This window comes from Balaenoptera ricei, chromosome 4, assembly GCF_028023285.1.
Source record: "Balaenoptera ricei isolate mBalRic1 chromosome 4, mBalRic1.hap2, whole genome shotgun sequence".
NCBI classification, from domain to species: Eukaryota; Metazoa; Chordata; class Mammalia; order Artiodactyla; family Balaenopteridae; genus Balaenoptera; species Balaenoptera ricei.
In genome coordinates, this window is record NC_082642.1 from 86,458,027 (window position 1) to 86,483,606 (window position 25,580).

The 25,580-nt window shown below is 37.9% G+C and overlaps 1 protein-coding gene across 3 annotated transcripts in view; it reads right to left on the minus strand.

The window, feature by feature from the left end:
* The window catches only part of ATP13A4 (ATPase 13A4), a 141,126-nt gene extending 117,326 nt beyond the window's left edge, over window positions 1-23,800 (minus strand). The window contains exon 1 of one of the 3 annotated variants that reach the window (XM_059920782.1): window positions 23,543-23,789. In XM_059920782.1, coding sequence (XP_059776765.1) covers window positions 23,543-23,605 — 63 coding nt within the window. In that variant the 5' untranslated portion in view covers window positions 23,606-23,789. Of the gene's footprint in view, window positions 1-23,542 lie in introns of all 3 variants that reach the window. The other 2 variants (XM_059920781.1, XM_059920783.1) reach the window with 2 other exon arrangements.
* Between the last annotated feature and the right edge of the window lie 1,780 nt (window positions 23,801-25,580).

The window sequence follows — 25,580 nt, forward strand, 5'->3', positions numbered from 1 at the left end:
GCAAATTGCTGCCAACGTATTGTGCAGACAACCTGCTTGAGACCATCAGACAGCTCTCCAGAAGAGGAAGCATGCCACATGCAGGAAGCCCCTTGCCTGGCCCTGAGGATGGGAGCTGGCATGCCACACCCATTGTGAAATTGTGTGACTTCCTGGCCACTGTGCAATATTCACCAACTGAGCATCGGAATTCCCCAATGTGGAAAGACTACATGATTCATTTCCATAACTGGTATTCAGACCTAAGCACCACCTTGGGGAAGGTTTCTTGCAATTCTGTAAGATGACACCGCCAAGCCATGATGCATGATTCTGGTTTTAACTGACAGAAAAGACGCCTCATAATCTGCTGGAGAATTTCAAGCAAATGGATCTAAGTGGTAGATGATGAAGTTAGGATAGGTGATAAGGAAATGAACGACCCAATAAAAATGGAAAATTGTTTGGGAGAGTAGTGGGGCAAAAGGAAGACCAGAATTTCTATCTTTTGAAATATTCTGGGATGTCACACCCAACTAGAGGATACTTCAGGACACAATGCTGGGCCAGATAGTTATGATATAATCTCAGGTATTCCTTTTATGCTTTTATTATTACAGAAGCAATACATGCACATTTTAAAGATTAGAAAAGGAACATACAACAAAAACTTTACATTCCCACAACCCAGAGATTCCCGCAGTGAACAACATGCTGCATATATGTTGTTTCTTTCACCAAAATGAAACCATACTATAAATGCTCTTTTCTGATCTGCTTTTTCATTCACTGGCCTCCATTTGTCCATGTCAGTGAGTTTTTATCTCAACTAAAACCCAAATTGTATTCAAATTTTTCAATGGACCCACTAAGTTCCACTACAACTGGTTTTTCCAAACTGGTGTGGCACTACTCTATTTCTTAACCTCGATGATAATTAATAAATTTTCACCTTATAAATATCTATTAAGTTGTACAAAAATGTTTCGTGTGCTTTAATATAGGTATTATATAATATTTCACAATAAAAGAAAAGGGGAAATGTCTCACACTCCTATATGATTAACATCGTAATTTTCCTGGTTCTTTTAATCTAGATCTTTCCCTATTTCATGATAATGACTTATGGAACAGCCAGCACTTCTGCAAGAATTCAAATGTTAATAGCTACATTCCCAATGATTTCAGATTTTACACAAAGACAACAAATAAATGACCTAATCTTCAGCTGCTTTTAATTAATGGGTTTTATTTTAGAAATAATAACATCTATCCCAAAAAGCAATGGTTAAAAACAAATCCAAAGTTTTTGTTTATAAAGAATTTAATCATTTCAAAATATATATATTTACCAAATCATCACATTGTACACCTTAAACTTATACAATGTTGTATGTAATTATGTACCGATAATGCTGGGGGAAAAAATAAAAAGTCTATGAGCAAGAAAGAAAAAAAAGAACTTAATTTTTGTTTTGTTATTTTGCATTCTAATAAAAATAGAGGTGTGATTTTATGTCAATTTAAGTTTGACTATAAACCAAACCATAAAAGGGATTTCCTTAGCACAGTGCTTCCAAATCTTTTTTACACACAGTGCAGATCAGATAAGTAGATGAGGCTGCTTGAAGCTGGAGGAGATCAATATCTCAACATTCCTATATGAACCCCTGTAATCCATCTGTAGCACCCCCAGCACCATCCATGATATACCAACTGGGTAGCCTTGCCTTATCCTATATTTATAGTAAAACAACACCTTCTTTTCTCTTACTTACCTCAGTCTAATCAGAGTCGTAACAGGCAAAGTTGTACTTAAAATGAGTATGTCCTATAACTACACATCATTCTTAGAAATACCCTCTTACCTACCAATATGTGTTTATTCAAGCAGGTTTTTGTTTGTTTCTATTTTGCAAATGTCTGCCCCTACCTTGTTGTTCCTTCATCTAGGTAAAAAAAAATCCTAGCAATCTTTAAATGTTATTCAGATGAAACTTGCTCTATGAATCTTCCTCAGTCCGAATTCATCACAAATTTAAAACCAAACTCATTACCCACACCCTCTTCTCTCTCTGAATCACCACTACCACCACACAGCCAGTTATGTGACTCAGAAATCTAGGGATTCCCTCTAATATTCTCCCCCTCCTCCCTCAGCATCTAATTAGCTCAAGGTCTGTGGATTGTGTCTCCTAGATTTTTCTCAAATTAGTCTCCTCTGCTTCATCACTGATAATTCTCTCCTATTAGTTCAACCTCTAGGCTTACTAGAATCACTGCAAGAGCCCCCGTTTCAGTTCCACGTGCACCTGCACTGTTGTCCACGCTGCTACAGAGTTACCTTCCCAAACACCTTCTTTCAGTTCCTTACTAGAGTAACCAACCAACCCGATTTGTCTAGGATTGAGGGATTTTTGCGGATGTGGGCTTTCAGTGCTAAAGGCCAAAAGGTCCAGGTAAACCAGGATGGTTGCCTTAGATCCACCCTTCAATCACTTTAGAATGACAGGCAAAGCTCTTCCTAACCTTCCCCACACTATCTTCTGAGCCTCTTCTCTCTGTTCTTCCCATCCCACTCCACCCCACACACACATACACCCTGCACACCAACTTTGCCAAGCTACATTCAGTTCTCCGAATGGAATGTGCTCTGTCTCTTTACATCTCAGTACCTTTGTACATTGTGTCTCCTTGATTTAGAATGTTCTTTGTCTTATCTGGGCTTGCTGGTAAACTCCTATTCGTCCATCTAGATTATTTTCAGTTGGCACTTTTTCACTGAGGTCATCCAGGAATTGGCTGTAGCTTCCTCTCTGTTCCCACAGCACCTTGGATATACTGCTGTCATAACACTAGCCCACTGAACTCTACCCTCTACCAGATATTTGGCCCTAGGACTTTTTTTTGTATCCCTAATACCAAGCACAGGGACTCATACACAGAAAGTGCTCAAGAAGGAAGGAAGGAAGGATGGAAGGATGGATGGAAGGAAGAGAAGGAGGGAGGGAAGGAGGGAGGAAGGAAGGAAAGAAGGAAGGAAAGAAAGGTATTTCCTTAGATCACTTTGCCTTCCGTGTAGAACTTATATTTGGGTTAGTTGAATAAAATGTTTGCTTCTTCCATTAAAGCATTAGGTCATTGAAGGCTATATCTATCTCCACAGCAACCACACTGCAGAGACTCATTACATTTGTTCAACTGATATGGTTTATCTATTGTCTAAGGCTGAGAAAAGATGGTGACATGAAGGTCTTTGCTGGGGGACATGTCAAGAGGGACTGCAGGGATGTATACATGTAGTCTAAAGGTATAAACTGAGTGCTCTCCCTTCCCTGTATGTGACTGCCATGGATTTACATTTGCAACAACCATTTCTCTTAAGGGGAAACCTCTTTATTGCTAAATAGATAGGAGAGTGGAGAATTGGAATCTCCCAACTAAACCAGGCACTGGAAACACCTGAAACAGCTCTACACTTAACTAGCTTCTCTGACTATTGAGAGAAAATGATTCCTTGCTCAGTCGTCATATAGCCCCTATTTCAAAGCCATAAGTAAATATTTATACCAGAGTGTCTAAATGTGGGACTGCCAACCATATGCATCAGAATCACATGGACGTTTTTTAAAAATGCAAATTCCTGGACCACCACCCCAAATTTTGGAGGGTAGGGCCAGAGGACCAGGGCATTTCCAGCTCAGTATCTCCGCTGATTCTTATGCACATGGCATCTGGGAAAAGTTGATCGATACAGTGAAGGAGACTCTGCCATTTAGACCAAGTAAAATTTCTTCTCTCAAATGACTATTATAATGATAACTACCTCATAGGGTTGATGTGACAATTAAAAAATATGTTGCCTATAAAGTATTCACACAATGACTAACACAAGACAAGTGCTCAGTATGTATTAGCCAGTACTGCTCCTAGACTTTGAGTCCCTTGGTGAAAGAACATGCCTTTTTCATCCTTGTATTGACCTTGACATTTTGGTATCCAATATATGAACCTACAGATAATCGGCCCCCAACAAATTGAGTTACATTGAACTTTGATCTTGAATAAGGTTGGAGGGAAAATTTAAAACAAAATGCCATTTTTACTAAAATTGGCCAAGATCTTTGGCAAGTACTGAAAACTGACCCAAGAGAGTTACAAAGGCATTTTTTTATACAGTTGGTAGGATCCTTCATAAAGTGGCACAACCTTTCTAAAAAGCGATTCAGCAAATTTATCGAGTCTTAAAAGTGTTCCTAATTTTTGTTGCAGTATTATAATTATTATTTCTAGGAATTCATCATAAGGAAATAATCTGAAATGAAAAGGTAAAATTCTACGTTTTTATACACAAGAGTAAAACATGCACATGCACTAGAAAGAACTTAACTGTCTGACATTTGGAGAACAGTTAAGTAAATATGACACCTCCACAAAATAGAATGTTATTCAGTCATCAAATTGAAATTTACAATAAATTTTTCATGACATAGGGAAAATTTATCATGTGTTAAATGAATAAAGGCATTTATGGGTTGAGTCCAATAATGTTGAAGAAAATTTATAGAAAAAAAAAGCTAGTAGAAAATATATCAAATGTTAACAATGATAGAACCATGGTGATGTTTGTCATATTTCCTTATATTTTTCTGTGCTTTCAAAATTTTATAAAGTAGAATAAAATATATTTTAAAATAAAGTCAGAAAGTAATATTATCTTTCAAAGTAACTGAGACTTTTACTTCTGGAAACATGGAGTAGACTTACTTTTTCCTATTCCTCTCAATAAATTCAACTAAAATCCATGAACGTTATATAGAAAATAAACATAAGAAGGTTGAATGGTGGAGAGAAGGCAGATTGACTACAGAACTTGGGAACCAAGGAACCAGTGACACAGTAGTGAGTTCCCTGGGTTTTCTCTTTGCCTCATCTATGACTTGGAGCAAAAGAAGCTGGCAATGGGAGAAGACACACACACACACACACACACACACACACACACACACACACATGCACACACCAAAAGCCTGATCTCTCTAGCCAAATGACCAGGAAAGGATCCAAAGTTCACACACAGAAAAACTGTGGCCCCACCCCACCTACACGAGCAAAGGCCAAGTGGGGAGTCTAGACTGCTCTTCTCCACATATTGTAAGGAGGAACCTCAACCCCCAGCGGGAATGATGTTAGATAAGGCTGCATAAGGAGCCAAGACTTTCATTCCCACCAAGTAATAGCAAGCACCCTTTTCCCTGTGGTAACAGTGGAAACTATGTGGAGCCCAGACCACCACTCCCAACCAGCAGTAACAAAGCTTCTCACCTCCTCCTCCTCCTCCATGCTAGGGCGTTGTCAGAGGAAGCCCAAGGAGAGCAAGATTTTTCACTACCACCTAGCAGTAGTAACACCCCCTCCCGCGGTGTCAGTGGAGGTCATGTGAGAAGGAGCAGCGAGGCACTTCTAATTCTCCAAGCCAGAGAGTTATCACTGGAAGCCTAATGGTGCTGAAACTTCCACCCTTAACCAACAGTAATGAGGAGCCTCCCCCTCCTCAAGTGTCAATGGTGATTGAGTAGGTTACCTGGACTTTCCCCACCAACTGGCAGTAATGAGGTGGTGCCCTACTCTTCCTCTGCTAGAGCAGTGGCAACAGAAGCCAACTAAAATATAAGTTTTAAATAAGATCCAGAGTCTTGTAACATAATACCTGAAATGTCCAGTTTTTAATTTTTTAAAAGTCATACCAAAAAGAAGAAGATCTCAAACTGAATGAAGAAACAGAATCAACAGATGACAACGCCAAGATAACAGACATGTTAGAATGATCTCATAAAGATTTTAAATCAGCCATTGTAAAAATACTTTGAGAAGCAACTACAGTCACACCCAAAAAATGAAAAAAAGAGAATATCTCAACAAGAAATAGAAGATCAAAGTAGAACCAAATGGAAACTTCAGAACTGAATAATACAGTGCCTGAAATTAAAAAAAAAAAAAAAAAACCCTCAATGAATGGACTCAACAGTAGAATGGAGGGGAAAGAAATAATCAGTGAAATGAAAGATAGTATAATAAAAATTGCCCAAACTGAACTACAAAGAGAAAACAGTCTTTAAAAAAATAAAACCATAAAACCGGTGAAACTATTAAAAAAGATCTTTTTATTCATGTCATTAGAAGGATAATAGATAATTTGAATAACCCTGGAACTATCAAGAAAATTGAATCTATACTTTTGAAATTTCTAAAAGGAAATCCCTGAGAGTTCCCCGGTTGCCTAATCATTAGGATTCTGGGCTTTCACTGCCCTGGCCCAGGTTCAATCCCTGGTTGGGGAAGATCCAGCAAGCCTCATGGTGCAGCCAAAAAAAGAAATCCCTAAGTCCAGGTGGTTTCACTGAAAAATTCACTAAACATTTAAAGAAGAATTAATATCAATTCTTCACAATTGCTTCCAGAAAATAAAAACAGATGAATTGAAACATTCCCTAATTCATTTTATGAAGTTAATGTTACCCTGATAACAAAACTAGACAGTATTAAAAAAAGAAAGGAAGAAAGGAAAAAGAAAGCAATCAAACTGTAGACCAATATCCCTTAGGAGTATAGAAGCAGAAGTCCTAAATGAAATACTAACAAATAGAATTCTGCAATATGCTAAAAGAATTATGCACCATTATCAAGTGGTGTATTCAAGGGATACAAGACTACTTCAACATTCATAAATCGATCAGTGTAATCCATCATGTTAACAGAGTAAAAAAAACAAAAAAACAAAACAAAACAAAACAAAAACACAATCATATCAATCAATACAGAAAATACATCTGACAAAATTTCACAGCCATTCATGATGAAAACTCTCAGAGAAATAGGAATAAAAGAGAACTTCCTCAACTTGACAAAGAACATCTTTAAAAACATACAGTTAACATTATATTTAATGATGACAGACTGAATGTTTTCCCCATAAGATCAGGAGCAAGACAAGGTGTCTATTCTCACCACTCTTATTCAAACACATTACTGGAGTTGTAGCTAGACAAGAAAAAATAAATAAACAGCATACAGAAATAAAATTGTTTCTACTTGCATATGGCATGATTTCTATTATAGAAAATCCCAAGAAATCTACAAACAGAAAACCTCTTAGACTCTTGGAACTAATAAATGAGTTCACCGCAGTCACAAGATACAAGATAAACATACAGAAATCAATTGTATTTCTATATCCCAGTAAAGAACATGTGAATACCAAAACTAAAAATACAAGATGATTTACCATCACAAAAAATGAAATACTTAGATGTAAATATAACAAAATATGTACAGGACGCATATATTGAAAGCTACAAAATGCTAATGAAATAAACTAAAGAAGATCTAAATAAATGGAGAGACACACCATGTTGATGGTTTGGAAAACTCAACAGAGTGAAAATTTTAATTCTCTACAAATTAATATATGGGTTTAATATAATTCCTATGAAAATCTCAGTAAGATTTTTTTGTAGATATAAACAAGATTATTATAAAATTTGGATTATGGAAAAGCAAATGAACTATAATAGCTAAAACAATTTTGAAAAATACAAATGAAGTAGGAGCAACAAGTCTACCTAATTTCAAGACCTATTATATAGCTACCTTAATCAAGACTGTGTAGCGTTGACACATAGCTCAGCAGAACAGAATAGAAACCAAGAAATAGACCTATAAAAATATGCCCAGCTGATTTTTGACAAATGTGCACAAGTGATTTAATGGAGAAAAAATAGCCTTTTTGACAAATAGTACAGGAGCAATTGCACATCCATAGGCAAAAAATGACCCTCAACCTAAGTCTCATACCTTATACAAAAACTAACTCTCAATGGATTGCACACTTAAATATAAAACATAAAACTTTAAGAGCAAAAGCAGGAAAAAATATTGGGACCTATGGCTGCACAAAGAGTTCTTAGACTTGACTTCAAAAGCACAGTCCATAAAAGGAATAAATGATAAATTGGAATTCTTTAAACATTTGCTTTGTGAAAATTTTTGCCTTTTAAGAGGAGGAAAAGAAAATCTATTGACTGAGAGAAAATATTTGTGAGCCACACATCTGACAAAGGACTGGTAGCTGGAATGTATAAAGAACTTTCAAAACTCAACAGTAAAAAAAAAAAACAGTTCAACTAGACAATTGACAAAAGACATGAAGATGCAGATGGCTAACAAGCACACAAAAAGATGTTCAAAATCAATAGCCATTAGGGAAATGCAAACTAAAACCAGAGTGAAATATCACTACATACATATCAGAATGGTTAAAATTAAAAATAGTGACAATGGTAAATGCTGGTGAGGATGTAAAGAACCTGAATCATTCAGACATTGCTGATGGGAATGTAAAATGGTACAGCCACTCTGGAAAACAATTTGGTACTTTCTTTTAAAACTAAACATGTAACTTCCATACAACCCAGTAATTGCTCTCCTGAACATTTATTCCCAAGAAATGAAAAGTTACATTCACACAAAAACCTATACACAAATGTTTATAGCAGCTTTATTCATGATAGCCAAATACTGGAAACAACTCAGATGACCTTTAATGGATGAATGGTTAAATAAAACATGGCGCCATGGAATACCATGGAACACTACTCAGCAATAAAAAAGAATGAATTCTTGATACACACAACAACCTGGATCAATTTCAGGAAATTACACTGAATAAAAAAGTCAATCTCAAAGTTTACATACTGTATGACTACATTTATATAACAGTCTTGAAATGATGAAATCATTGAAATAGAGAACAGATTAGTGTTTGCCAGAACTTAAGGAGGGAGTGCAGATAAGAAGGAAATGGATTTGGCTATGAAAAGGCAAATGAAGTATCCTTGTGGTAATGGAAATGTTCTGTACCTTGATCGTATCCATGTCAATTTCCTGATTGTGAGATTGTACTATAGTTTTACAAGATGTTACCAATGGGTACACAGAATCTCTGTATTATTTCTTACAACTGCATGTGAATCTACAATTATCTTTACAAAAAAAAAAAGACAAAAAAATGAATGTGTCGGACTAGATTATTTCTGAGTGACTTTCTATACCTGAAATTCCATGATTTGAGGTGTCTAAGGATCCATTTGGCTCTTGGTGATAAATGGCTGAACTATGTCTAGTAGGCAAAGCTTCTTACAGATCTGGGCAACCTCAAAATGAGGACAGGTATGAAACTAAATCAGACAGATCCTACAGATCTATATCTATTTAGAGATGGAAGAAACAGAGGCCCGACAAGGGAAATTCCTCACACAAAATGAATGGTTAATGGAATAATTCATGCTAGAAAGAGCCCAGGCTTCTAAACAGGCCCTTTCCACCATGGCAGTTTGTAAATATCTACTGCCCTCACTGACAGCCTGTCCAAACTGTTAAACACCACCCAGCCCCAGTCCTTTCAGAGCTCTACTAAATGAGCACTGGTGGATAAAGAAAATGTAGACAATCTTAACAAGTAACATTTTACTATGGCAATAAAGCAAAAGTTTTTTTAAAAAAGAATGAGACCAGAAAGGAAAGGAAAAGAACAAGTCAATGTTTTCTGTAAAGTACCACATAGAAAACATTTTCAGCTTTGTAGGCTATACGGTCTCTCTCACAACTATTCAGTTCTGCTGTTATAGTGCAGAAGCAACCAGAGACAATCTGTAAACAAATGAAGGATCTGTTTTCCAACAAAACTTTATTTACAAAGCAATCAGTGGGCCAGATTTCACCCACAATCTGTAGTATGCAGACACCTGCCATAGAAGAACAACAGAAACATTTAATGTTTGCACCTGTAGTGACAGTACCTACCTAATGGGGTTATTATAAATTTAAAATGAAGCATCACATGAAAAGCGCTTATCAAAGTACATAGGTCCTAGTAAGTAGTCAATAACTACGACTATTACAATTATTAGGCAAGAATTATAAGCAGCTCTTTTGCCCCTTTTCTGTTTGTCCATCTCTGTTTCCCTCAGACCTTATTATGAGATCACTAGGTAACATTTAACCTAACTCCTGTCTTATGCTCTACTGAATGTACACAATGCCTTGTCTAACTTGTTGATTTCTTTCCCGGATTAAAAGGAGTAAGAATGAAGAATTAAGTAGTTAAAGAATGACTGACTCTTTACCCCCAGCATAACCCTCAGCAAATTTGCAGGTGGACCAAGCGGGCAAGATAGCATCCAAAGGAAGATCAGGAGAGGTCAGCAAACCTGCATAGAATGGAAACATGACAAAGAATCTCACCCTCTCCATTAATGGTTAACTGAGATTATTTCCCCCTTTTCCCTTTAACAGTTTTCACGGCCTAGCAGAATCTTCAGAGTTGGTTTTGGAGCATAAGTCCACCTTCTCCCCTGGTTGCCAGTCCTGATTAGAGCAACCTTTCCTTTCCAACCAACAATTGTCTCTTGAGTACTGATTTTTCAACCGGCGAGGAGCCAAACCTGAGTTTGGTAACAGAATCAGACTGATCTAAGACCTGTCTGGTTCTGAACAGAAAGGTCTGAACTCCTTATTGTCAACAACCTTGGTGACACAGTAAGTGGCACTTCTGTGTTCCTCCTGGTAGATGCCCCTCTATCCCAGAATCTCTGTGGATTTCAAAGAGAGAATTACACTAAGAGAAGGTAGCTTCTTTAAATTATCATTCCAAGATTTTCTGAAGTAAATTTCAAAGAACGATGCCACATGAAGAGTGATTGAAGGAACTCTTTAGATTGGAGAAGAGATACCTGGAGGGGTGGGGCTGAAGGACATACAAGAACAATTTTTAAATGCCTGACTTGTAGAAATGGAAGCCGATTTTTGACAGGGAGCCCCAAAAGGCAAGAGAAGTAAGACTAATGAATTCAGGTTAATAGAACTGTATTTCAGTTCAACATAGAGTTTTTTAACTTGCCTGCTCTGTCTTACAAGGAAATGATTTATCTTATGCTGAGTTTCCTTCTCTGATGGCATTTAAGGAAAGGTTAGTTGGGTGAGGTAAGGGGCAGGAGAAGGTCAGATAAACTTTGAAGAAGCTTTTGGCCTGAGACTCTGATTCTATGGAATGAATCTGAGGTGAAATGAAGTGTAGAAAACTAGGCATCTATTTATCTCAATTCTAATCCTTATTTACCTTTCAATTTGTATGCTGTTTCATATCATTTTGGAATGTAACTGTAACTAGCTACATTCATCCATCATTCATTCATTTATTTATTCCAAAAATATATATTGTGCACTTACTTTGTGCCAGGCATTTTTCTAAGCATTGGAGATATAGCAGTGAATAGTTGATCAATAAGCTATGAAAGATTAAGTAGAAAAGTATACCTTCCTTGGGGTAATAAAATATTCTACTTTTATTTGCATATCTTTTGCTATTTTCAATTAGCCAATTAATTTATATAGGGACCCTCTGTAGGCAATTACTTCAATGATGTAAAACTCAAAAATAATTTTTTTCCTGCTCTGTGATCTTGTGTAAAAGTTCAGAAAGAAGATGATTGGGCTTTTCTGCGTATAGTGTGAAAGTCCCATAATCAGGCCTTTATTAAAGAACAGATACTATAGCTGTGACCACAGGGGATAGAATTTGATACCAAGATAATAGGAATTCTATCTTTTATTTATTCCTCCTAGGGTAGAAACAGCAGGGGGAAGCTACATAGAAAACTTTCCTGAAATGAAATATGAAGCCTCCCTAGTCTATTGCTATAGCCCCATTCACCTCTGCAACATGGGACTGCTGCGGTCAGAATTGATCCTTTATATGCACATGATGCCTTTTGCCTGAAAAGCCTTTAAATAAATAGAAGTTTCACAACTTTCTATTACACACTTCCTCTTCATAGTTTTCTGGGATGGAGAATGGGAAACATGGCATTTCTGAGCATCAAAATCATATCCCTTCTTTCAGTTCCACACGAGTCTAGATCTCTACTCCTGAGAGGGGTTTTGAAAGCCAATCTGGCTTTACAAATGCACAGACGCCCCTGAAGGGTATGATTTTAGCAACTAGGAAAGACTGTCTTTAAAAATATCCCTCTAACTTATACAAAACACAGACAAGATTTATATGCATTTATATGCAAGATTTATATTTATATTGTAGATATTCACTACAATATTATTAGTAGTAGTAATAGAAAGCTACCTATGTATATAAGAATCTGGTAATCATTAAATGATATTATATAGCCATTAAATTAATGTTTAAGTATTTTTAATAACATGGGGAAAATGTACATGTACTAATATTAAGTGAAGGGAAACAACATAAAATTATGCAGTATGATTTCAAATTTAATTGAAAAAAAGGTGAAGCACAAACAAAAAAAGACTGAAATATAAATGTATAAAATAAAATACTCGTGGTATTTGCCTTGGGTGATGGCATCATTGTGATTCTTCTTTTACTTCTATATTGTGCATATTTTAATCATTGAATATGATTAAATGAACCTTTTTAATAACCAAAATTATTTTATTTTATTTCATTTTTTATTTTATACTGGGGCATAGTTGATTAACAATGTTGTTAGTTTCAGGTGTACAGCAAAGTGATTCAGTTATACATATACATGTACCTATTCTTTTTCAAATTCTTTTCCCATTTAAGTTATTGCAAAATATTGAGCAGAGTTCCCTGCGCTATACAGTAGGTCCATGTTAGTTATCTATTTTAAATATAGCAGTGTGTACATGTCAATCCCAAACTCCCAATCTCTCTCTTCCCCTCACCCTTCCCCCTGGTAACCATAAGTTCGTTCTCTACGTCTGTGCGTCTGTTTCTGTTTTGTAATAAGTAAATACGATTCAATGAACTTTTAAAATCAGAAAAATAGCAACATGGATGGACCTAGAGATTATCATACTAATTGAAGTAAGTCAAACAAAGACAAATATTATATGATATCACTCATACGTGGAATCTAAAAAATAATAAAAATGAACTTATTTACAAAACAGAAACAGAATCACAGACATAGAAAACAAACATAATTACCAAAGGGGAAAGGGAGATAAATTAGGAGTATGGGATTAACAGATACACACTACCATATATAAAATAAACAGCAAGGATTTACTGTATAGTACAGGGAACAGTATTCAATATATTGTAACAACCTATAAAGGAAAGAATAGGAAAAAAAAGATATATATACAGAGAGAGAGAACCGAATTACTTTGCTGTACACCTGAGACTAATACAGTACTGTAAATCAACTATACTTCAATTTAAATAATTTTTTAAAATAAAAATGAACATATATTTTTAAAGGCTCTTTTCTACCTCTTCACAGATATCTAAAATACCTTCAGCAAAGCTCCATATTTTATATTCTCTGAGGCAAAAATTATCACAGGGGGACCCAACCACTTTAAACATTATTTGTTCAGTTCAGCTAACCTATGATTTATTGACTATCAGATTGGAAATTCTGTTCGTCCATTTGTATTTTCTTGTCTAGACCACCCAATCCCCATTTATTTCAGTCCAGGTAATAGCATCCAATACCCCAATTTTCTTCTGTCAAACCACTCCCTTCACAACCCTCTGCTGATGAGCTTTATGCAGAGTTGACTCTGACCCCAACTCTAGGACCGGGCATGTGACTAAGACCATGGTATTCTCCTGTCCACACTAATAAATTTGAAAAGAGGAGATGATCCAATCAGAGCCAGTGAGAAAAGATGAGTCTTTTTTGCTCATCTATTTTACTGAGACTATTGAAAGAAAGGCAAATTGTTTTTTCCACTGGCTTAGTATCTGGGGATATGTAATCCTGGAGTTATCAGAAGGCCGCATGTGAAGTTTGGGACGAAAACCAGTACTGTATGACCAAGTTGACAAAGGTCAGTTACTTCTAAGTAGGAAATCCTCTCTGACACAACCAAAAATCCATTGGTGCTGGATGAAGAACGGAAGCAAAAATCCTCTACCACTTACCATCCTGAAACCAGGATTCTACAAAATCATGCTCAAGAAACTGCGATCAGAGGGGCAGAAAGCTCCCATCTCAGACCACTGACAGATAGAAGACAGAGGTGGCTACCATGGAGAGGATGAACAGGAGTATTGACAAAGCACCACTCTCTGAAGCCCAAACACAAAAGGACTGGCTAGGATTACCTTCTCTGCCCCTACTAAAAGCCTAGCACTGAGTAACAAGCCAAGGAGGACACACTGGTGGAGGGACAAGAGCATGAAGAGAGACCACTTCTGTGATGCAGGCAGGCACGGATGGCTGAAAACTGAAGGGGAATCCAGGTGACCTGATTCCAGTACCTGTGCCCTTGTTCACTTTCATGCCCAAAAGATCAGAAAGCTATGACTTTTATAAAAGAGACCTGGAGGTTTTCTCACAAACTCAAAATGAGCCCTAAATATAACATAGCTGCTAAACTAATACACACTGTGTTGGGCTTATTTTGTAGCTGTAGTAGTGGTGGTGGTAGTAGTGGTAGTAGTGATAGTCGTGGGTAGTGATAGTAGTAGTAGAGATAGTGGTATTAGTAGGGGTGGTAGCAGTAATAGTAGCCAGGAAACTACTGGAGTTACAGCAGGAGATTTGGAATCAACCTGCCAAGGTTCAAGATCTGTTTTTGCTGCTTCTTAACTTTCAGATTTGGACAGATTACATAATTTCTCAGTACTTGTTTTTGTAAAATTCAGATTAACAACTCAATTGAGTCAGGAAAGAAGAGAAAAACTCTTCTAATATTTGCATAAAATCTTGAATCTATCTTATCAGAAATATATTAAATAACTTCAATGTTATGTGTGAGATATAGACATGAAATAAGATGCAGTACCCGCCCCTACTAATTCGCAATCTGTTGAGAGAGAAAGATAAACACATGACTCTACTACAGAATCCAGTGAAAATTGCTATAGTAGGCTTTCAAATCCACTCCAGACAAGGAAGGGACCAAGTGTGACCCAGGGGCTCCCAGATGGCTTAAAGAAGGAAGTCAGATTTGAGACGAGTTCTGATGGAGGGGCAGGGCTCTGATGGCCAGATATTAGGGTGAAGATACCACCCTGGCAGAGAAAGTATATCATATATTCTGGGAAGAGCAAGAAGACCACATTTTGATGATGAAAGAAAATGGAAAGTAAAAAATTGTCTCTTGGAATTGACTAAAGGAAAGACCTGCACAGTGTGACGTGGCCTCCAAGCTGAAAGATCCTTATCGTGCTTGGTGATTCCAAGCTGAAGGAGAGAAAACTTGAAGGTAAATGTATGCCATAAAATTCAACCTTATTCTTCCATTAAAAGCAAGTAGAAGGAACAACTTATCTACCCAAACTGCATTCTTGGATGCTTTTGTTTTTGACCTGGCCTCAAAAATTGACCTTTCCTCACAATATCATCTTCTTTGTACTGATCCTGAGACTGGAGTACCAGAGATTCAAAATCCTGCAGCCATGGTTCCCCCAAGAAGATTCTGGAAATGCTAAGGTGATTATAGTCTCAGCCAGAGCCCTGTGTGTGCAACCACTAAAATCAGAAAGTGTTCTGGCCTGAGGGACATAATATTTCTCTGGAAATCACCCAGTCCATTTGGGCCTCTTTCTGTTCTTTTTCTGAGGGGGCATCTAGGGCATAACTGTGCTCATTGTACATAAAAGTAGCCTCAGGGTGAGGATGGATTTGAGGAGGCGATGTTCTGAGCTGCCTTCCAACTCTACCCAGCTGTGGTTTCAGGCAACTCACCAAGGTTTACATGATGGGCATCTAGAAATAGCTGTAGCCCATTTAGATACATGCTCTCACTCTGGCTAGTCTTCAAGAGGCTTTGAAATAGTCACAGAGTCTTGAAACTGGTGCCCAGGAATGAATTTCCTCTGGACATATCACCATATCACCAATTCTTTTGAAGGCTAAGTGCCTGTGCTCTGTGTCTTCTGTGGGCCTGAGGGAGCTGTAGGGTTTAGCACTGGTTAATTTTTTATGAATAGATTTACTCCTTATTCCTTTATTCATTGAGTAATTAATACAGCAACTGCCATAAATTTCCATCTCCCACTTAATGTAATGTCTCCAGATATGTTCTCCTTTCCATGACTAAAAAAATCTCACAGCACTTTGAAAAAATCAGGAGTATCACTTAAATTTCTTAAGATGTTTCACAGAGATTTTATCCACGTGTTTTAAAACTTTTTAAACCATATTTTGTATGTGTGCTGGAGAGTACACCAAGAAACCATCTGCATTGGTCTCTGGTTCAAACTGGTAAGGTATTATTATCTCCATCTTGTAAATGAGGTGAAATCAAAGAGAGATGACCATGATCTACTTTAATAATGGCAGAGCCAACACCACAGTGCTGGTCTCCAGACTCTTAATGTTGTGTTTCTTTCAATTATGCCCTGCTGCTTTGCAACCATTAACAACTGAAGTAGTGCATCCAAAATTAAGCAAAACCAAGAGGCAGCAAATTATCATGTTTAAAGCACAAACTTAGGCTATAGCCTTCCATTTACTTAGCCAGATGAACCTGTGCATGTCATTTAATCTCTCTGTGCCTCAGTTTCCTCATTGGTAGAAGAGAGATGCTCATCCCTCCTAGGGTTGCTGAGAGGGTTAAATAAGTTACTATATGTAAAGTTCTTAGTCCAGATCAACGGCCATATAAGTATTTGCTGTGACTATTGCCATCCCCGCTCCCAACCTGTTCCTACTTTTCCCTATGGGATTAAGTGGTAGCATCATGTTCTCCCATTGGACAAAGTAGGAACCTTAAAGCCTTCCTTAATAATTACTCATCCTGTTCACCCCTTCTCTCTTATACCACAGTCTATGGATCATGAAGTCTTTTTAATTCTAATTTTTAAATATCTCTTAAATCCATTCTTCACTCAGCATCCTGAATCTCTCACCTGGACTATTTCAAACACTCCTTCCTTGTCTTGCCTCCTCCAACCAAACTTCCTCATCCCCTGACGTAACATCCTTTGGAAAGGCAAATCCTACCGTATCATTCCCTGTTTCAAATTTTTCAGTAGCTTCCCCATTGCTTCCATCAGGTTGGCATCACATCTTTCTGACCAAGTCCAACTCAACCGTCAAAGATTCTAATTTAGTAGGCCTGGAATGGGGACCCAGGAATCTATTTTTTTGTACTCCCCAACTTGATTCTGGTATGGTTTTTTCATGGACCAACGTTTGGGAATCATTGGAAAAGATAAAATGTATACTCATTAGGATGTCTTATACAGTCCTTCAAAGGCTGGCCCCTCCAGGGAAATTAAATGCCATCTTTCCCCTTGGAGTGTTCTTTGACAGAGTTGCTACTTCTTCTGTGCTCCCACAGCTCTGTATGCATAAGTCCCACAATGATACCTATTTCAGCACACTTTCATTACATTTGCATCCCTGGTTCCCCCAACTGTAGGACAGCTTCATGAGTGTGTGTCTTGTGCAGTCACACAAGGCCCTGCTTTTGGAAGGATGCTCTGCTACAGTGATCTTGAAGTTCTTAATAATTCTTGAACCAGGGATACCTCATTTTCATTTTGTACTTGACCCCACAAATTACATACTCGGTCCTGCCGACTCTACTGTGAAATCCTTGAAAATAGAAACTGTTTGCTATTCACTCGAAATCCTCTTTGGTTAGCACAGAGGACTCCTGGTACAGAGTAAGGGTTTGGTAAATATTTGTTGAGTTTATACGTGAACGGATGAAAGGGTAGAATAAGGTATCTCACAGAAAAATAGTGTAGCATGGCTAATTAACTCTGAAGAATAAGCTTTGTTTATGCCTGAGGGAGAGAGCAGTCAATTGATAAATTCACAAAATGATTGACAATCCCCAATAAATAACATAAAATTTCCTAAATTTCTCTTTAAATTTCTCAAACTGTTGCAGCCTTTGAGCCTTGTTACCTCCCTGTTCTTCTCAGAATGCAAAATTGCAGGTTAATGGGGCTTGCAATTGTGCCATCGGATATGCCCTGAGTGTTTGTGCCAAGAACTGTGCTAAATTCTGGGTGGGAGTGGGAAAGGGGAGAAGGAGGCCATAGAAAGGTGAACCAAGCAGGGCCCCTCTTCTCAAGAAGCCATTAAATCGTACTTTTCAAGAGTTTCAATCAAAGATGAGTTGACTTCATGGGAGTTCTGCAGCAATGAATCAAGAATAAAGACCCTAGACTTGGCCAGTGGCCCAGCTTCCTGAACATTTCAACTGACAAAATGTCTCAGTCCGAACACAATTCCTCCACTATGAGATCTGTGGGTTCACTAGTTAACATTGGCAACCAACTCGGAGGTGCTCATGCAGAATAATAAATAAGTGGCTATTGAGGTGGGGGGAGGTGCTTTTGCTCCCTGGTGTTAAGGAAGAAAAGGCCAACATCAGCTATCAAAGTGAGCCAAATAATTGCAGAGGACAGATGCCCCTAGCTCACGCTGAAGGCGCAACAGGACTTCCAATGTGGCAAAGGCCACACACCACCCTGCTGCTATACTGTGTGCCCGTGGCACTAACTTCTTGCTGTTCCCACAAATGACTTGGAAGTTCAAAAAGAGTTTCTCTTGCTTTTCCACATTCACTAGTTTTTAGTTACCCAGTCTACTGGTTGATATAACATCAGTGATAGCATTAATATATTCTAGTAAAGAAAAAATGCTAAGAAACGTATAGCGATGTGATCAATTTCAAATTAAGGAAATGAAAAATAATTCCGCCATAAAGTATCATTTTCACATTCCAGATGAGCCAAAGTCAAAAATACTGATAATGCTCAACATTGGCAAGTATGGTAGAGAAATCAAGTATTCTCAAAAACAGACTGCTAGGGGGCTTCCCTGGTGGCGCAGTGGTTGAGAATCTGCTTGCCAATGCAGGGGACACGGGTTCGAGCCCTGATCTGGGAAGATCCCACATGCTGCGGAGCAACTAGGCCCAGGAGCCACAACTACTGAGCCTGCGCGTCTGGAGCCTGTGCTCTGCAACAAGAGAGGCCACGATAGTGAGAGTCCCGCGCATCGCAATGAAGAGTGGCCCCCGCTTGCCGCAACTAGAGAAAGCCCTCACACAGAAACAAAGACCCAACACAGCCAAAAATAAATAATAAATAAATAATAAATAAATTAAAAAAAAAAAAAAAAGACTGCTAGTTAGAGTATATTTCTGTACAACCGCAATCTTAGGGAGGGCAATTTGGGCAATGTAGGGCAATGTATCAATCAAAATTCAAAACACACATCCCCTTTAATGCACCAGTGCTTTTTCTAGGACTTTATCCTAAGGAAATGATCTGATAAATATTTTAAAACACATGCACAAAGTTGTCCATCACAGCCAAAAAAATTTAGAAATGACGTAAGTGAGTAACACGAGAGATTTACTTAGTATAGCATAGTCCATCCAAACACAATTTAAACATTAAAATGGTTATGTGGAGCTGTAAATATCAAAAGGAAAATATGTCCCTAATATATTTTAAGTGTAATGAAAAGCCAGCTTCAAAAAAGAGTATAAATGGAATGACTCCATTTTTTGTTTTAAAAAAAAAAAAACGTATTTGTAAATAGGTGGTGTACATTCTTTTAAGAATAGATTGTGATTGTCTTTTGTTTTGGCATGGTGCATAGTGCAAATAAATGGATGATACCCAAACACAATATTCTTATTCTATTCAGACATGTATGGGGGTAAAAAGGGAAGTCTTGAAGAACAAATATGAGCTGTGGTGTGCTGGAATGTATTTAACAGCAAGCCTTCAGGTGGGGCAGGTAGAAGTTCTCTGTAGCACTTACTGATTTCTGTGGCATAAATACTCCCAACATTATTCATTTCAAGCTACTAATGTGACATCACTGAATGCAGAGTTGGGAAGAGATGTACAGTAACATACCATTATGTAGTATTTCCATGATACGGATGCAACAGATAAAAATAATCATAAGAGTATAGATAATACTAAAATATAGTAAAATATTAGAAAGTGATTGTATATGCATTTTTTATAAATCTGGAAGGAGAGTCACCAATATAATAATATTGATCATGTCTGGGTGGAAATTTCATGAATCATATTTACTTCATTCTTTAGAACTTTATATGTCATTTCAATATTTTTATAGTAAACATATGTTACCTTTATAATCAGAAAAAATTTTCAAGGTTTTTTTTTTCTTTCTTATTTGCTAAAATCTAGGAAAGAAAGAAATCAGAGAACACAACTTTTAAAACAAGTCTAGCTGTAACAAAACACTTCCCCAAAAAGGAGTCTGATCTCATTAGAGTATAACTAAAGATAATGGTGAGTAAAATTTGAATCAATTAAATCATACCTTTATTCAGTCATGGTATAAGGAAATGAGCACTCAGTGTTTCTAAGGCCTTTCAAAATAAAAATATGCAACATCTGAATACAAAGGAATTTGAGTTCACAGCCCATCTTACACTCTCCCTCTACAAATAAGGACACTGAGTCCTAAAACTGGTAGGTGTTTTCCAAAGTAAGCACTACAAAGCAGGTTATAAAGTAACTCAGCTCCTCTCCATTTATAAATGGTCTCTACAGCTTGTGAATAAAAGTATATATTCCTCACTTATCATTATTTAATGAGAAGAGATGACCTCATGGTGGGTGGGTGGACAGGGTAGTATTCATTCATTTGGTTAATTGCTGAAGCCCTCACTCCTCCTATCTTTGCATAGACATCAGCTTATGCTTCTCCAGAATTTTATACTTCTTCAGACAATTCCACATAGACTGTCTTAGTTGATCCTCATAAGAGCTCTGTGAGACAGGTAAAATAAGAAGGACAGCTCCCATTTTACAGGTACAAAAACTGAGGCTAGAGCAGGCAAGTGGCTAGCCCAAAGCTAGTGAGAGCCTGGTCTCTGGTTCCATTATGGTGCTGTCTGGGAGATGGTCTCCTCTTTGAGGTCTTTCAGAGGCAGTCATCTGGGTGAACCTTCTCAGAAGGTCACTTTCTCCTCTTTCCTGCCTTGTCCTCCTAACAAGTTCTTTCTTCCATTGGTTCCTATCTCATTTTGCACTTAAGGATATTACTTTCAGGTCACCTAGAGTGTCTCTTTCATTCCTGTTTTATTAGTTCTAGAGTGGAAGATAGTCCCAGGCATCATTAGGCATGGAGATATTCTGTTCTTCTTTATTTGACATGAGGGCTAAACCCTAGAATGCTGTTTTCTCTTGAAACTTGCAGTCATTTCTATCATCGGAGGAATGACTTCTGCAAAGGTCCAAAGAGTGTATATTAGAAAGCAAGAAACTGTAAACACTTTGGTGTGACACATTTCTAGACAATCTTGATTTGCTAAAAGGGATTAATGTTGAGGCCAAACAAGACAGACTGACTCAGGAAATACAAATCATGTACCACAAGAGATCCTGGGAAATCTAAGCAGATGAGATGCATCTAAGCTTTGTTTTATGAGGGAGGAAGTGTGTTCTCCTATTAAGAGTGCTATGTCCTCTGCAAAAGCTGAAGAAGGCATCAGGAGGCTATGTTCAGGTCTACCAACTTAACCTACGTGGGGTCTCGGCTCCTGGTCTTCATGGTTGATGTAACCTTAGGTGAGCAAATTCTCAGTGTATCAGTTTTCTCCTCTTTCAGGTGGGAAGCATAGCACCTACCTCATAGGGTGTAGTGAAAACCAAGTTAGCTAGTAGGCAAGAAACTATTGGTAAACTAAAAATTTCTAAATATATGTGGCATACATTTAAGATATCCTGCTAATCTTTGAAGCTTACTGCTCTGGGAGAAGGGAATGGAGTAATGAGTTTAAAAGGGACAGAGTGTCAGACACAGCAACAGGCAGGTGGCCAGGTTTCTCCAGGCCGAGCAGGATGGAGAGCTCAAGAGCGCATACTAATTGTTGCACCTCCACTGAGACTACCGGCCAGATGACTCCTCTCCAGAAAACACAGTGTCCTTTCCTTGTCAAAGGCCCTCTCCTAACTGGGCTTTCAGCTGCATGCAATACTAAGTTGACACTGTGATGCATTGACTGGGTGATGCTGTTACGAAGATGAACTATTAACCACACTGCTTCGCTAGGATACGTAGGCTAAAGAAGGGGTAGTAGTTTCCCTCGAACTAGGAAAGCCTTGACAGAAAGTAGATGATTCTTCATGACTCTTGAATGAGAAATTGTGGAAGAGAAGAAATGAGTGTGCAGGAAAAGAGTAGGTGTGTTTCCATCTGAGGATTTGAGGGAGAATTTAAAAAATCAGTAGAGGGAAGGAGACTCTGCCTTCTGGTGAAGAATATTCAAGATGAGGATCAAATTTTCAACTTAATATAGAGAATTCTCTTCATTCTCTTAATATAGAGAAAACACTCTGGAGAAATAAGGATGATATCCAACGTGGGTCAGAAGGTCATTTCTGGTGACATTTGTGTAGGGCCTAAAGGCAACTGTCATTTGGTGGTCAAACCCAAAAGAAGTAAGGAGATGGTTAAGAAAGTCACGTAAACTTGGGTGACTTTGATTCCCTTATAATTTTTTCAGCTTTGATAGCAGAAGGCGTCTACTCTTGAAGGTCCAAAAAAATGTTGTTGCTATAGGAACAGGTAAGCAGATTAGACTTGAAAGACCAGTTCAGGAGCAAAGAATTTAACAGCCAGGGCTAAAGCAATTAACCAAGAAAACATTTTAAGTAAGTATCTTTTGGGTTTGTTATTTATATATTAATTCCAGGAAGATAAAAATGTTACTGTAGAATGAGAGCTTCACATTTTAACGTTTTAATTACACCATTACTGGCATAAAAGTCTATGCTTACACAATTAGCAGAATAGCCTTATTAACAGTAGTACACATTCCTAACTCTCTCTTGATTATATTGTAATTGAGAAATACAGCTTTAATTTCAGCAAGAGCATAAGAATCATCTTTGATTTTTCCTGCAGTTTCTCAGATGGGAACACATCTAAATTAAAAGAGACAGTGAACTCCAGAAATTTTTCTGAGACCAATCTTTATGTAGGGAGCTACAAGTAAAATTCTAGAAGTAAAGAGAAATGCATGTAGGCTGATAATTGTTAATATTTTATATGTTTTCCCTGTCCAACAGTCTTTGTGAACACAGATGTGTGAGCAGAGAAGAAGGTCAGAACCCCGGCTCCCCTCCTATTTCACTGTAGATGTGCTACTTCTTCCTATCAGGGAATACACTGCTCTCAACATTAGGGATTTGCTGAAATTATTAGACGTTTTGAACAGAACTTGCTATACTGATAAGACTCAAAAACATATCATGAACGGGCATTGTACTTCTCTCCCTTTCAATTTTACTTCAAAACATTCTTGATAAAATGAATACAATATTTTCCATCCTAGAAAATTTCTGCTATCAGAGGTTACATTTATGAGAAAGAAAGATTTCTTGAACATTACCTTTTCTTACATAATGCCAGAATCAAATCGCAGAGAAGAGTGTGTGTGTGTGAGTGTGTGTGTGTGTGCGTGTGAGTATTGGAGGCTGGGGAGTGGGAATGGAAAGAGGGGGGGAAAGTGGCTAGAATCTTACCATCTCATTCTCTTCTCCTTCATTGAGCAAAGCTTGCTGGCCCTTCTCAAAGTGGTCCCCCATGGAAAAGTGATTCCACTCCTCCCTGACCTTCTGGAGCAGATGCGTCCAGGACGAATTGAACTTGCCCAGCCACCGCCGCTCACCAGCTGACTGAAAGACTTAATGATCCTCCAGGTTAAAACTCCTTCTGGAGCACACACCTTCTTTGAGCAAATGACAGTACTTAGCAAACTGAACTCCTCCTACGAGCCACCCTCTGCGTGGAGGAATTTCTGCAGGCTCCGGGCTAACTGCATTCTCTCTGAGCAGCTGTCCCAAAGGAGGCTGCTCCCATGCTGATCTTTTTGTGCCCAACATACAGGGAAAGAACTCATTGCCTGCACAGTGCCTGCCAGCAGAAGACATCTGACTGCAAATCCAGCGGGACAATGCGGAGTTGGCAGGACCTCTCCGAGGAGAGGGGAGCGGGCACAAGGACTCCCAGATTTATTCACGAGGAACGGGGGTGGGAAGGAGGCTAACAGAGCTGCAGAATTTATTTGATTAATGAAAGCCCTAATCCATCGGCTTTTAATAAGATCCTCATTCATTTTGCTTACCAAAGGTACAAATTGTGACTAATCCTCTTCAAAAGGTATTTGAAATCGCATTCCTCTGTGTGCAAAACACATCGCACTTAATGTGTACGTGGAATTGTTTACTTTTTTGACAGACTTGCAGAAAAAAACCCAAAGGTATAACCAAGCTATTCTGTGTAGTCTCCTCTCACTAAATACTGGTGGTTAAACTCTTAAGGAGTCTAGACTCATTTTTTTGATTTTTTCACACATTCATTCAAGACACATTATTTGAGCACAGCGACTACATACATAAATCAAGTCATATTTGCCACCCTCAAAGTGATGTAGAGCTTCAAATATGCAAACAAATGTGATGAAATGTGGTTAGTTATCATGGGAGCTGGAACAGAAGTCTAAGATAACTGTCAGAAGTCCCAGAATGGTGGTGGGGAACACACATCCATGTCCGCTCTGGAAAAAAAAAAAAAATCTAGCTGCTCATCTGCGCTGGCCTCGCCATGTGATCATTTAACCTACAAGAACTGGTCTTCTCATCCAGTAATTGGAGGAATTGAATGAGGGCTTGGGGAAATGTATCGTACAGCACTGATCAAGGGCTGTTGTTATAATTAAACTAAACATCCAGTTTAACAGCAGTCAGTAGAGCACAGTGTTTAAGGGCATGTGCTCGGAATTTGGAGGGCCTGGGTTCAGATTTGGACTTTCCTAGTTATGCCACCTGCGGATAACAAGTTTCATAAGCTCTAGAAGCCTCCATTTGCTCACATGTAGAATAAAGATGATAATAGAACTTACCTCCTAAAACTGTTATATGAGGGACAGTGCCCGGGAAACAGTATCTGTTCAATAAAGGAGAGTTATTTTTACCTTCACTGTGTCCACTCCCTCTCCTTCAAGCTATGCACAAATGTTGGCACTGATATTCCCAACCTGATATGAAAAACCCTAACAAGACCAAGACTAAAGTGTGTGTGGGTGTGTGTGTAAAACATTGAGCAAATGGTAAAGTATAACTAAGATAAACATTAAAAAGTAACCTATTGTAATATTAATTACTATATTATACATACATGCAGTTCTCTGAATTTCTAAAAATTATCAGCACACCTAACCACGTCAATAACCATTTTATCACAAGATCAAAATATGAGGAGTATGAGGTTTCTTTTTAGGGGAATGAAAATGTTCTGGAATTAGATAGTGGTTATGGCAGCAACACTTTGTGAATATACCAAAACTCACTGAATTGTATACTTTTTAAAAGGGTAGATTTTATGAATGTGAATTATATCTCAATAAAAAATTATGTCTCAAAAAAAGTAGCATTTTAGAGCTCTAACAGGAGTCATTTAAATATTTAGCAGAGAAAATAGTAAAATAAGAAGATTTTAAACTTTATCTCAACTTATGGGGATTGAGGAATGTTTGTATGTGAAGTGGTAAAACTATACCAG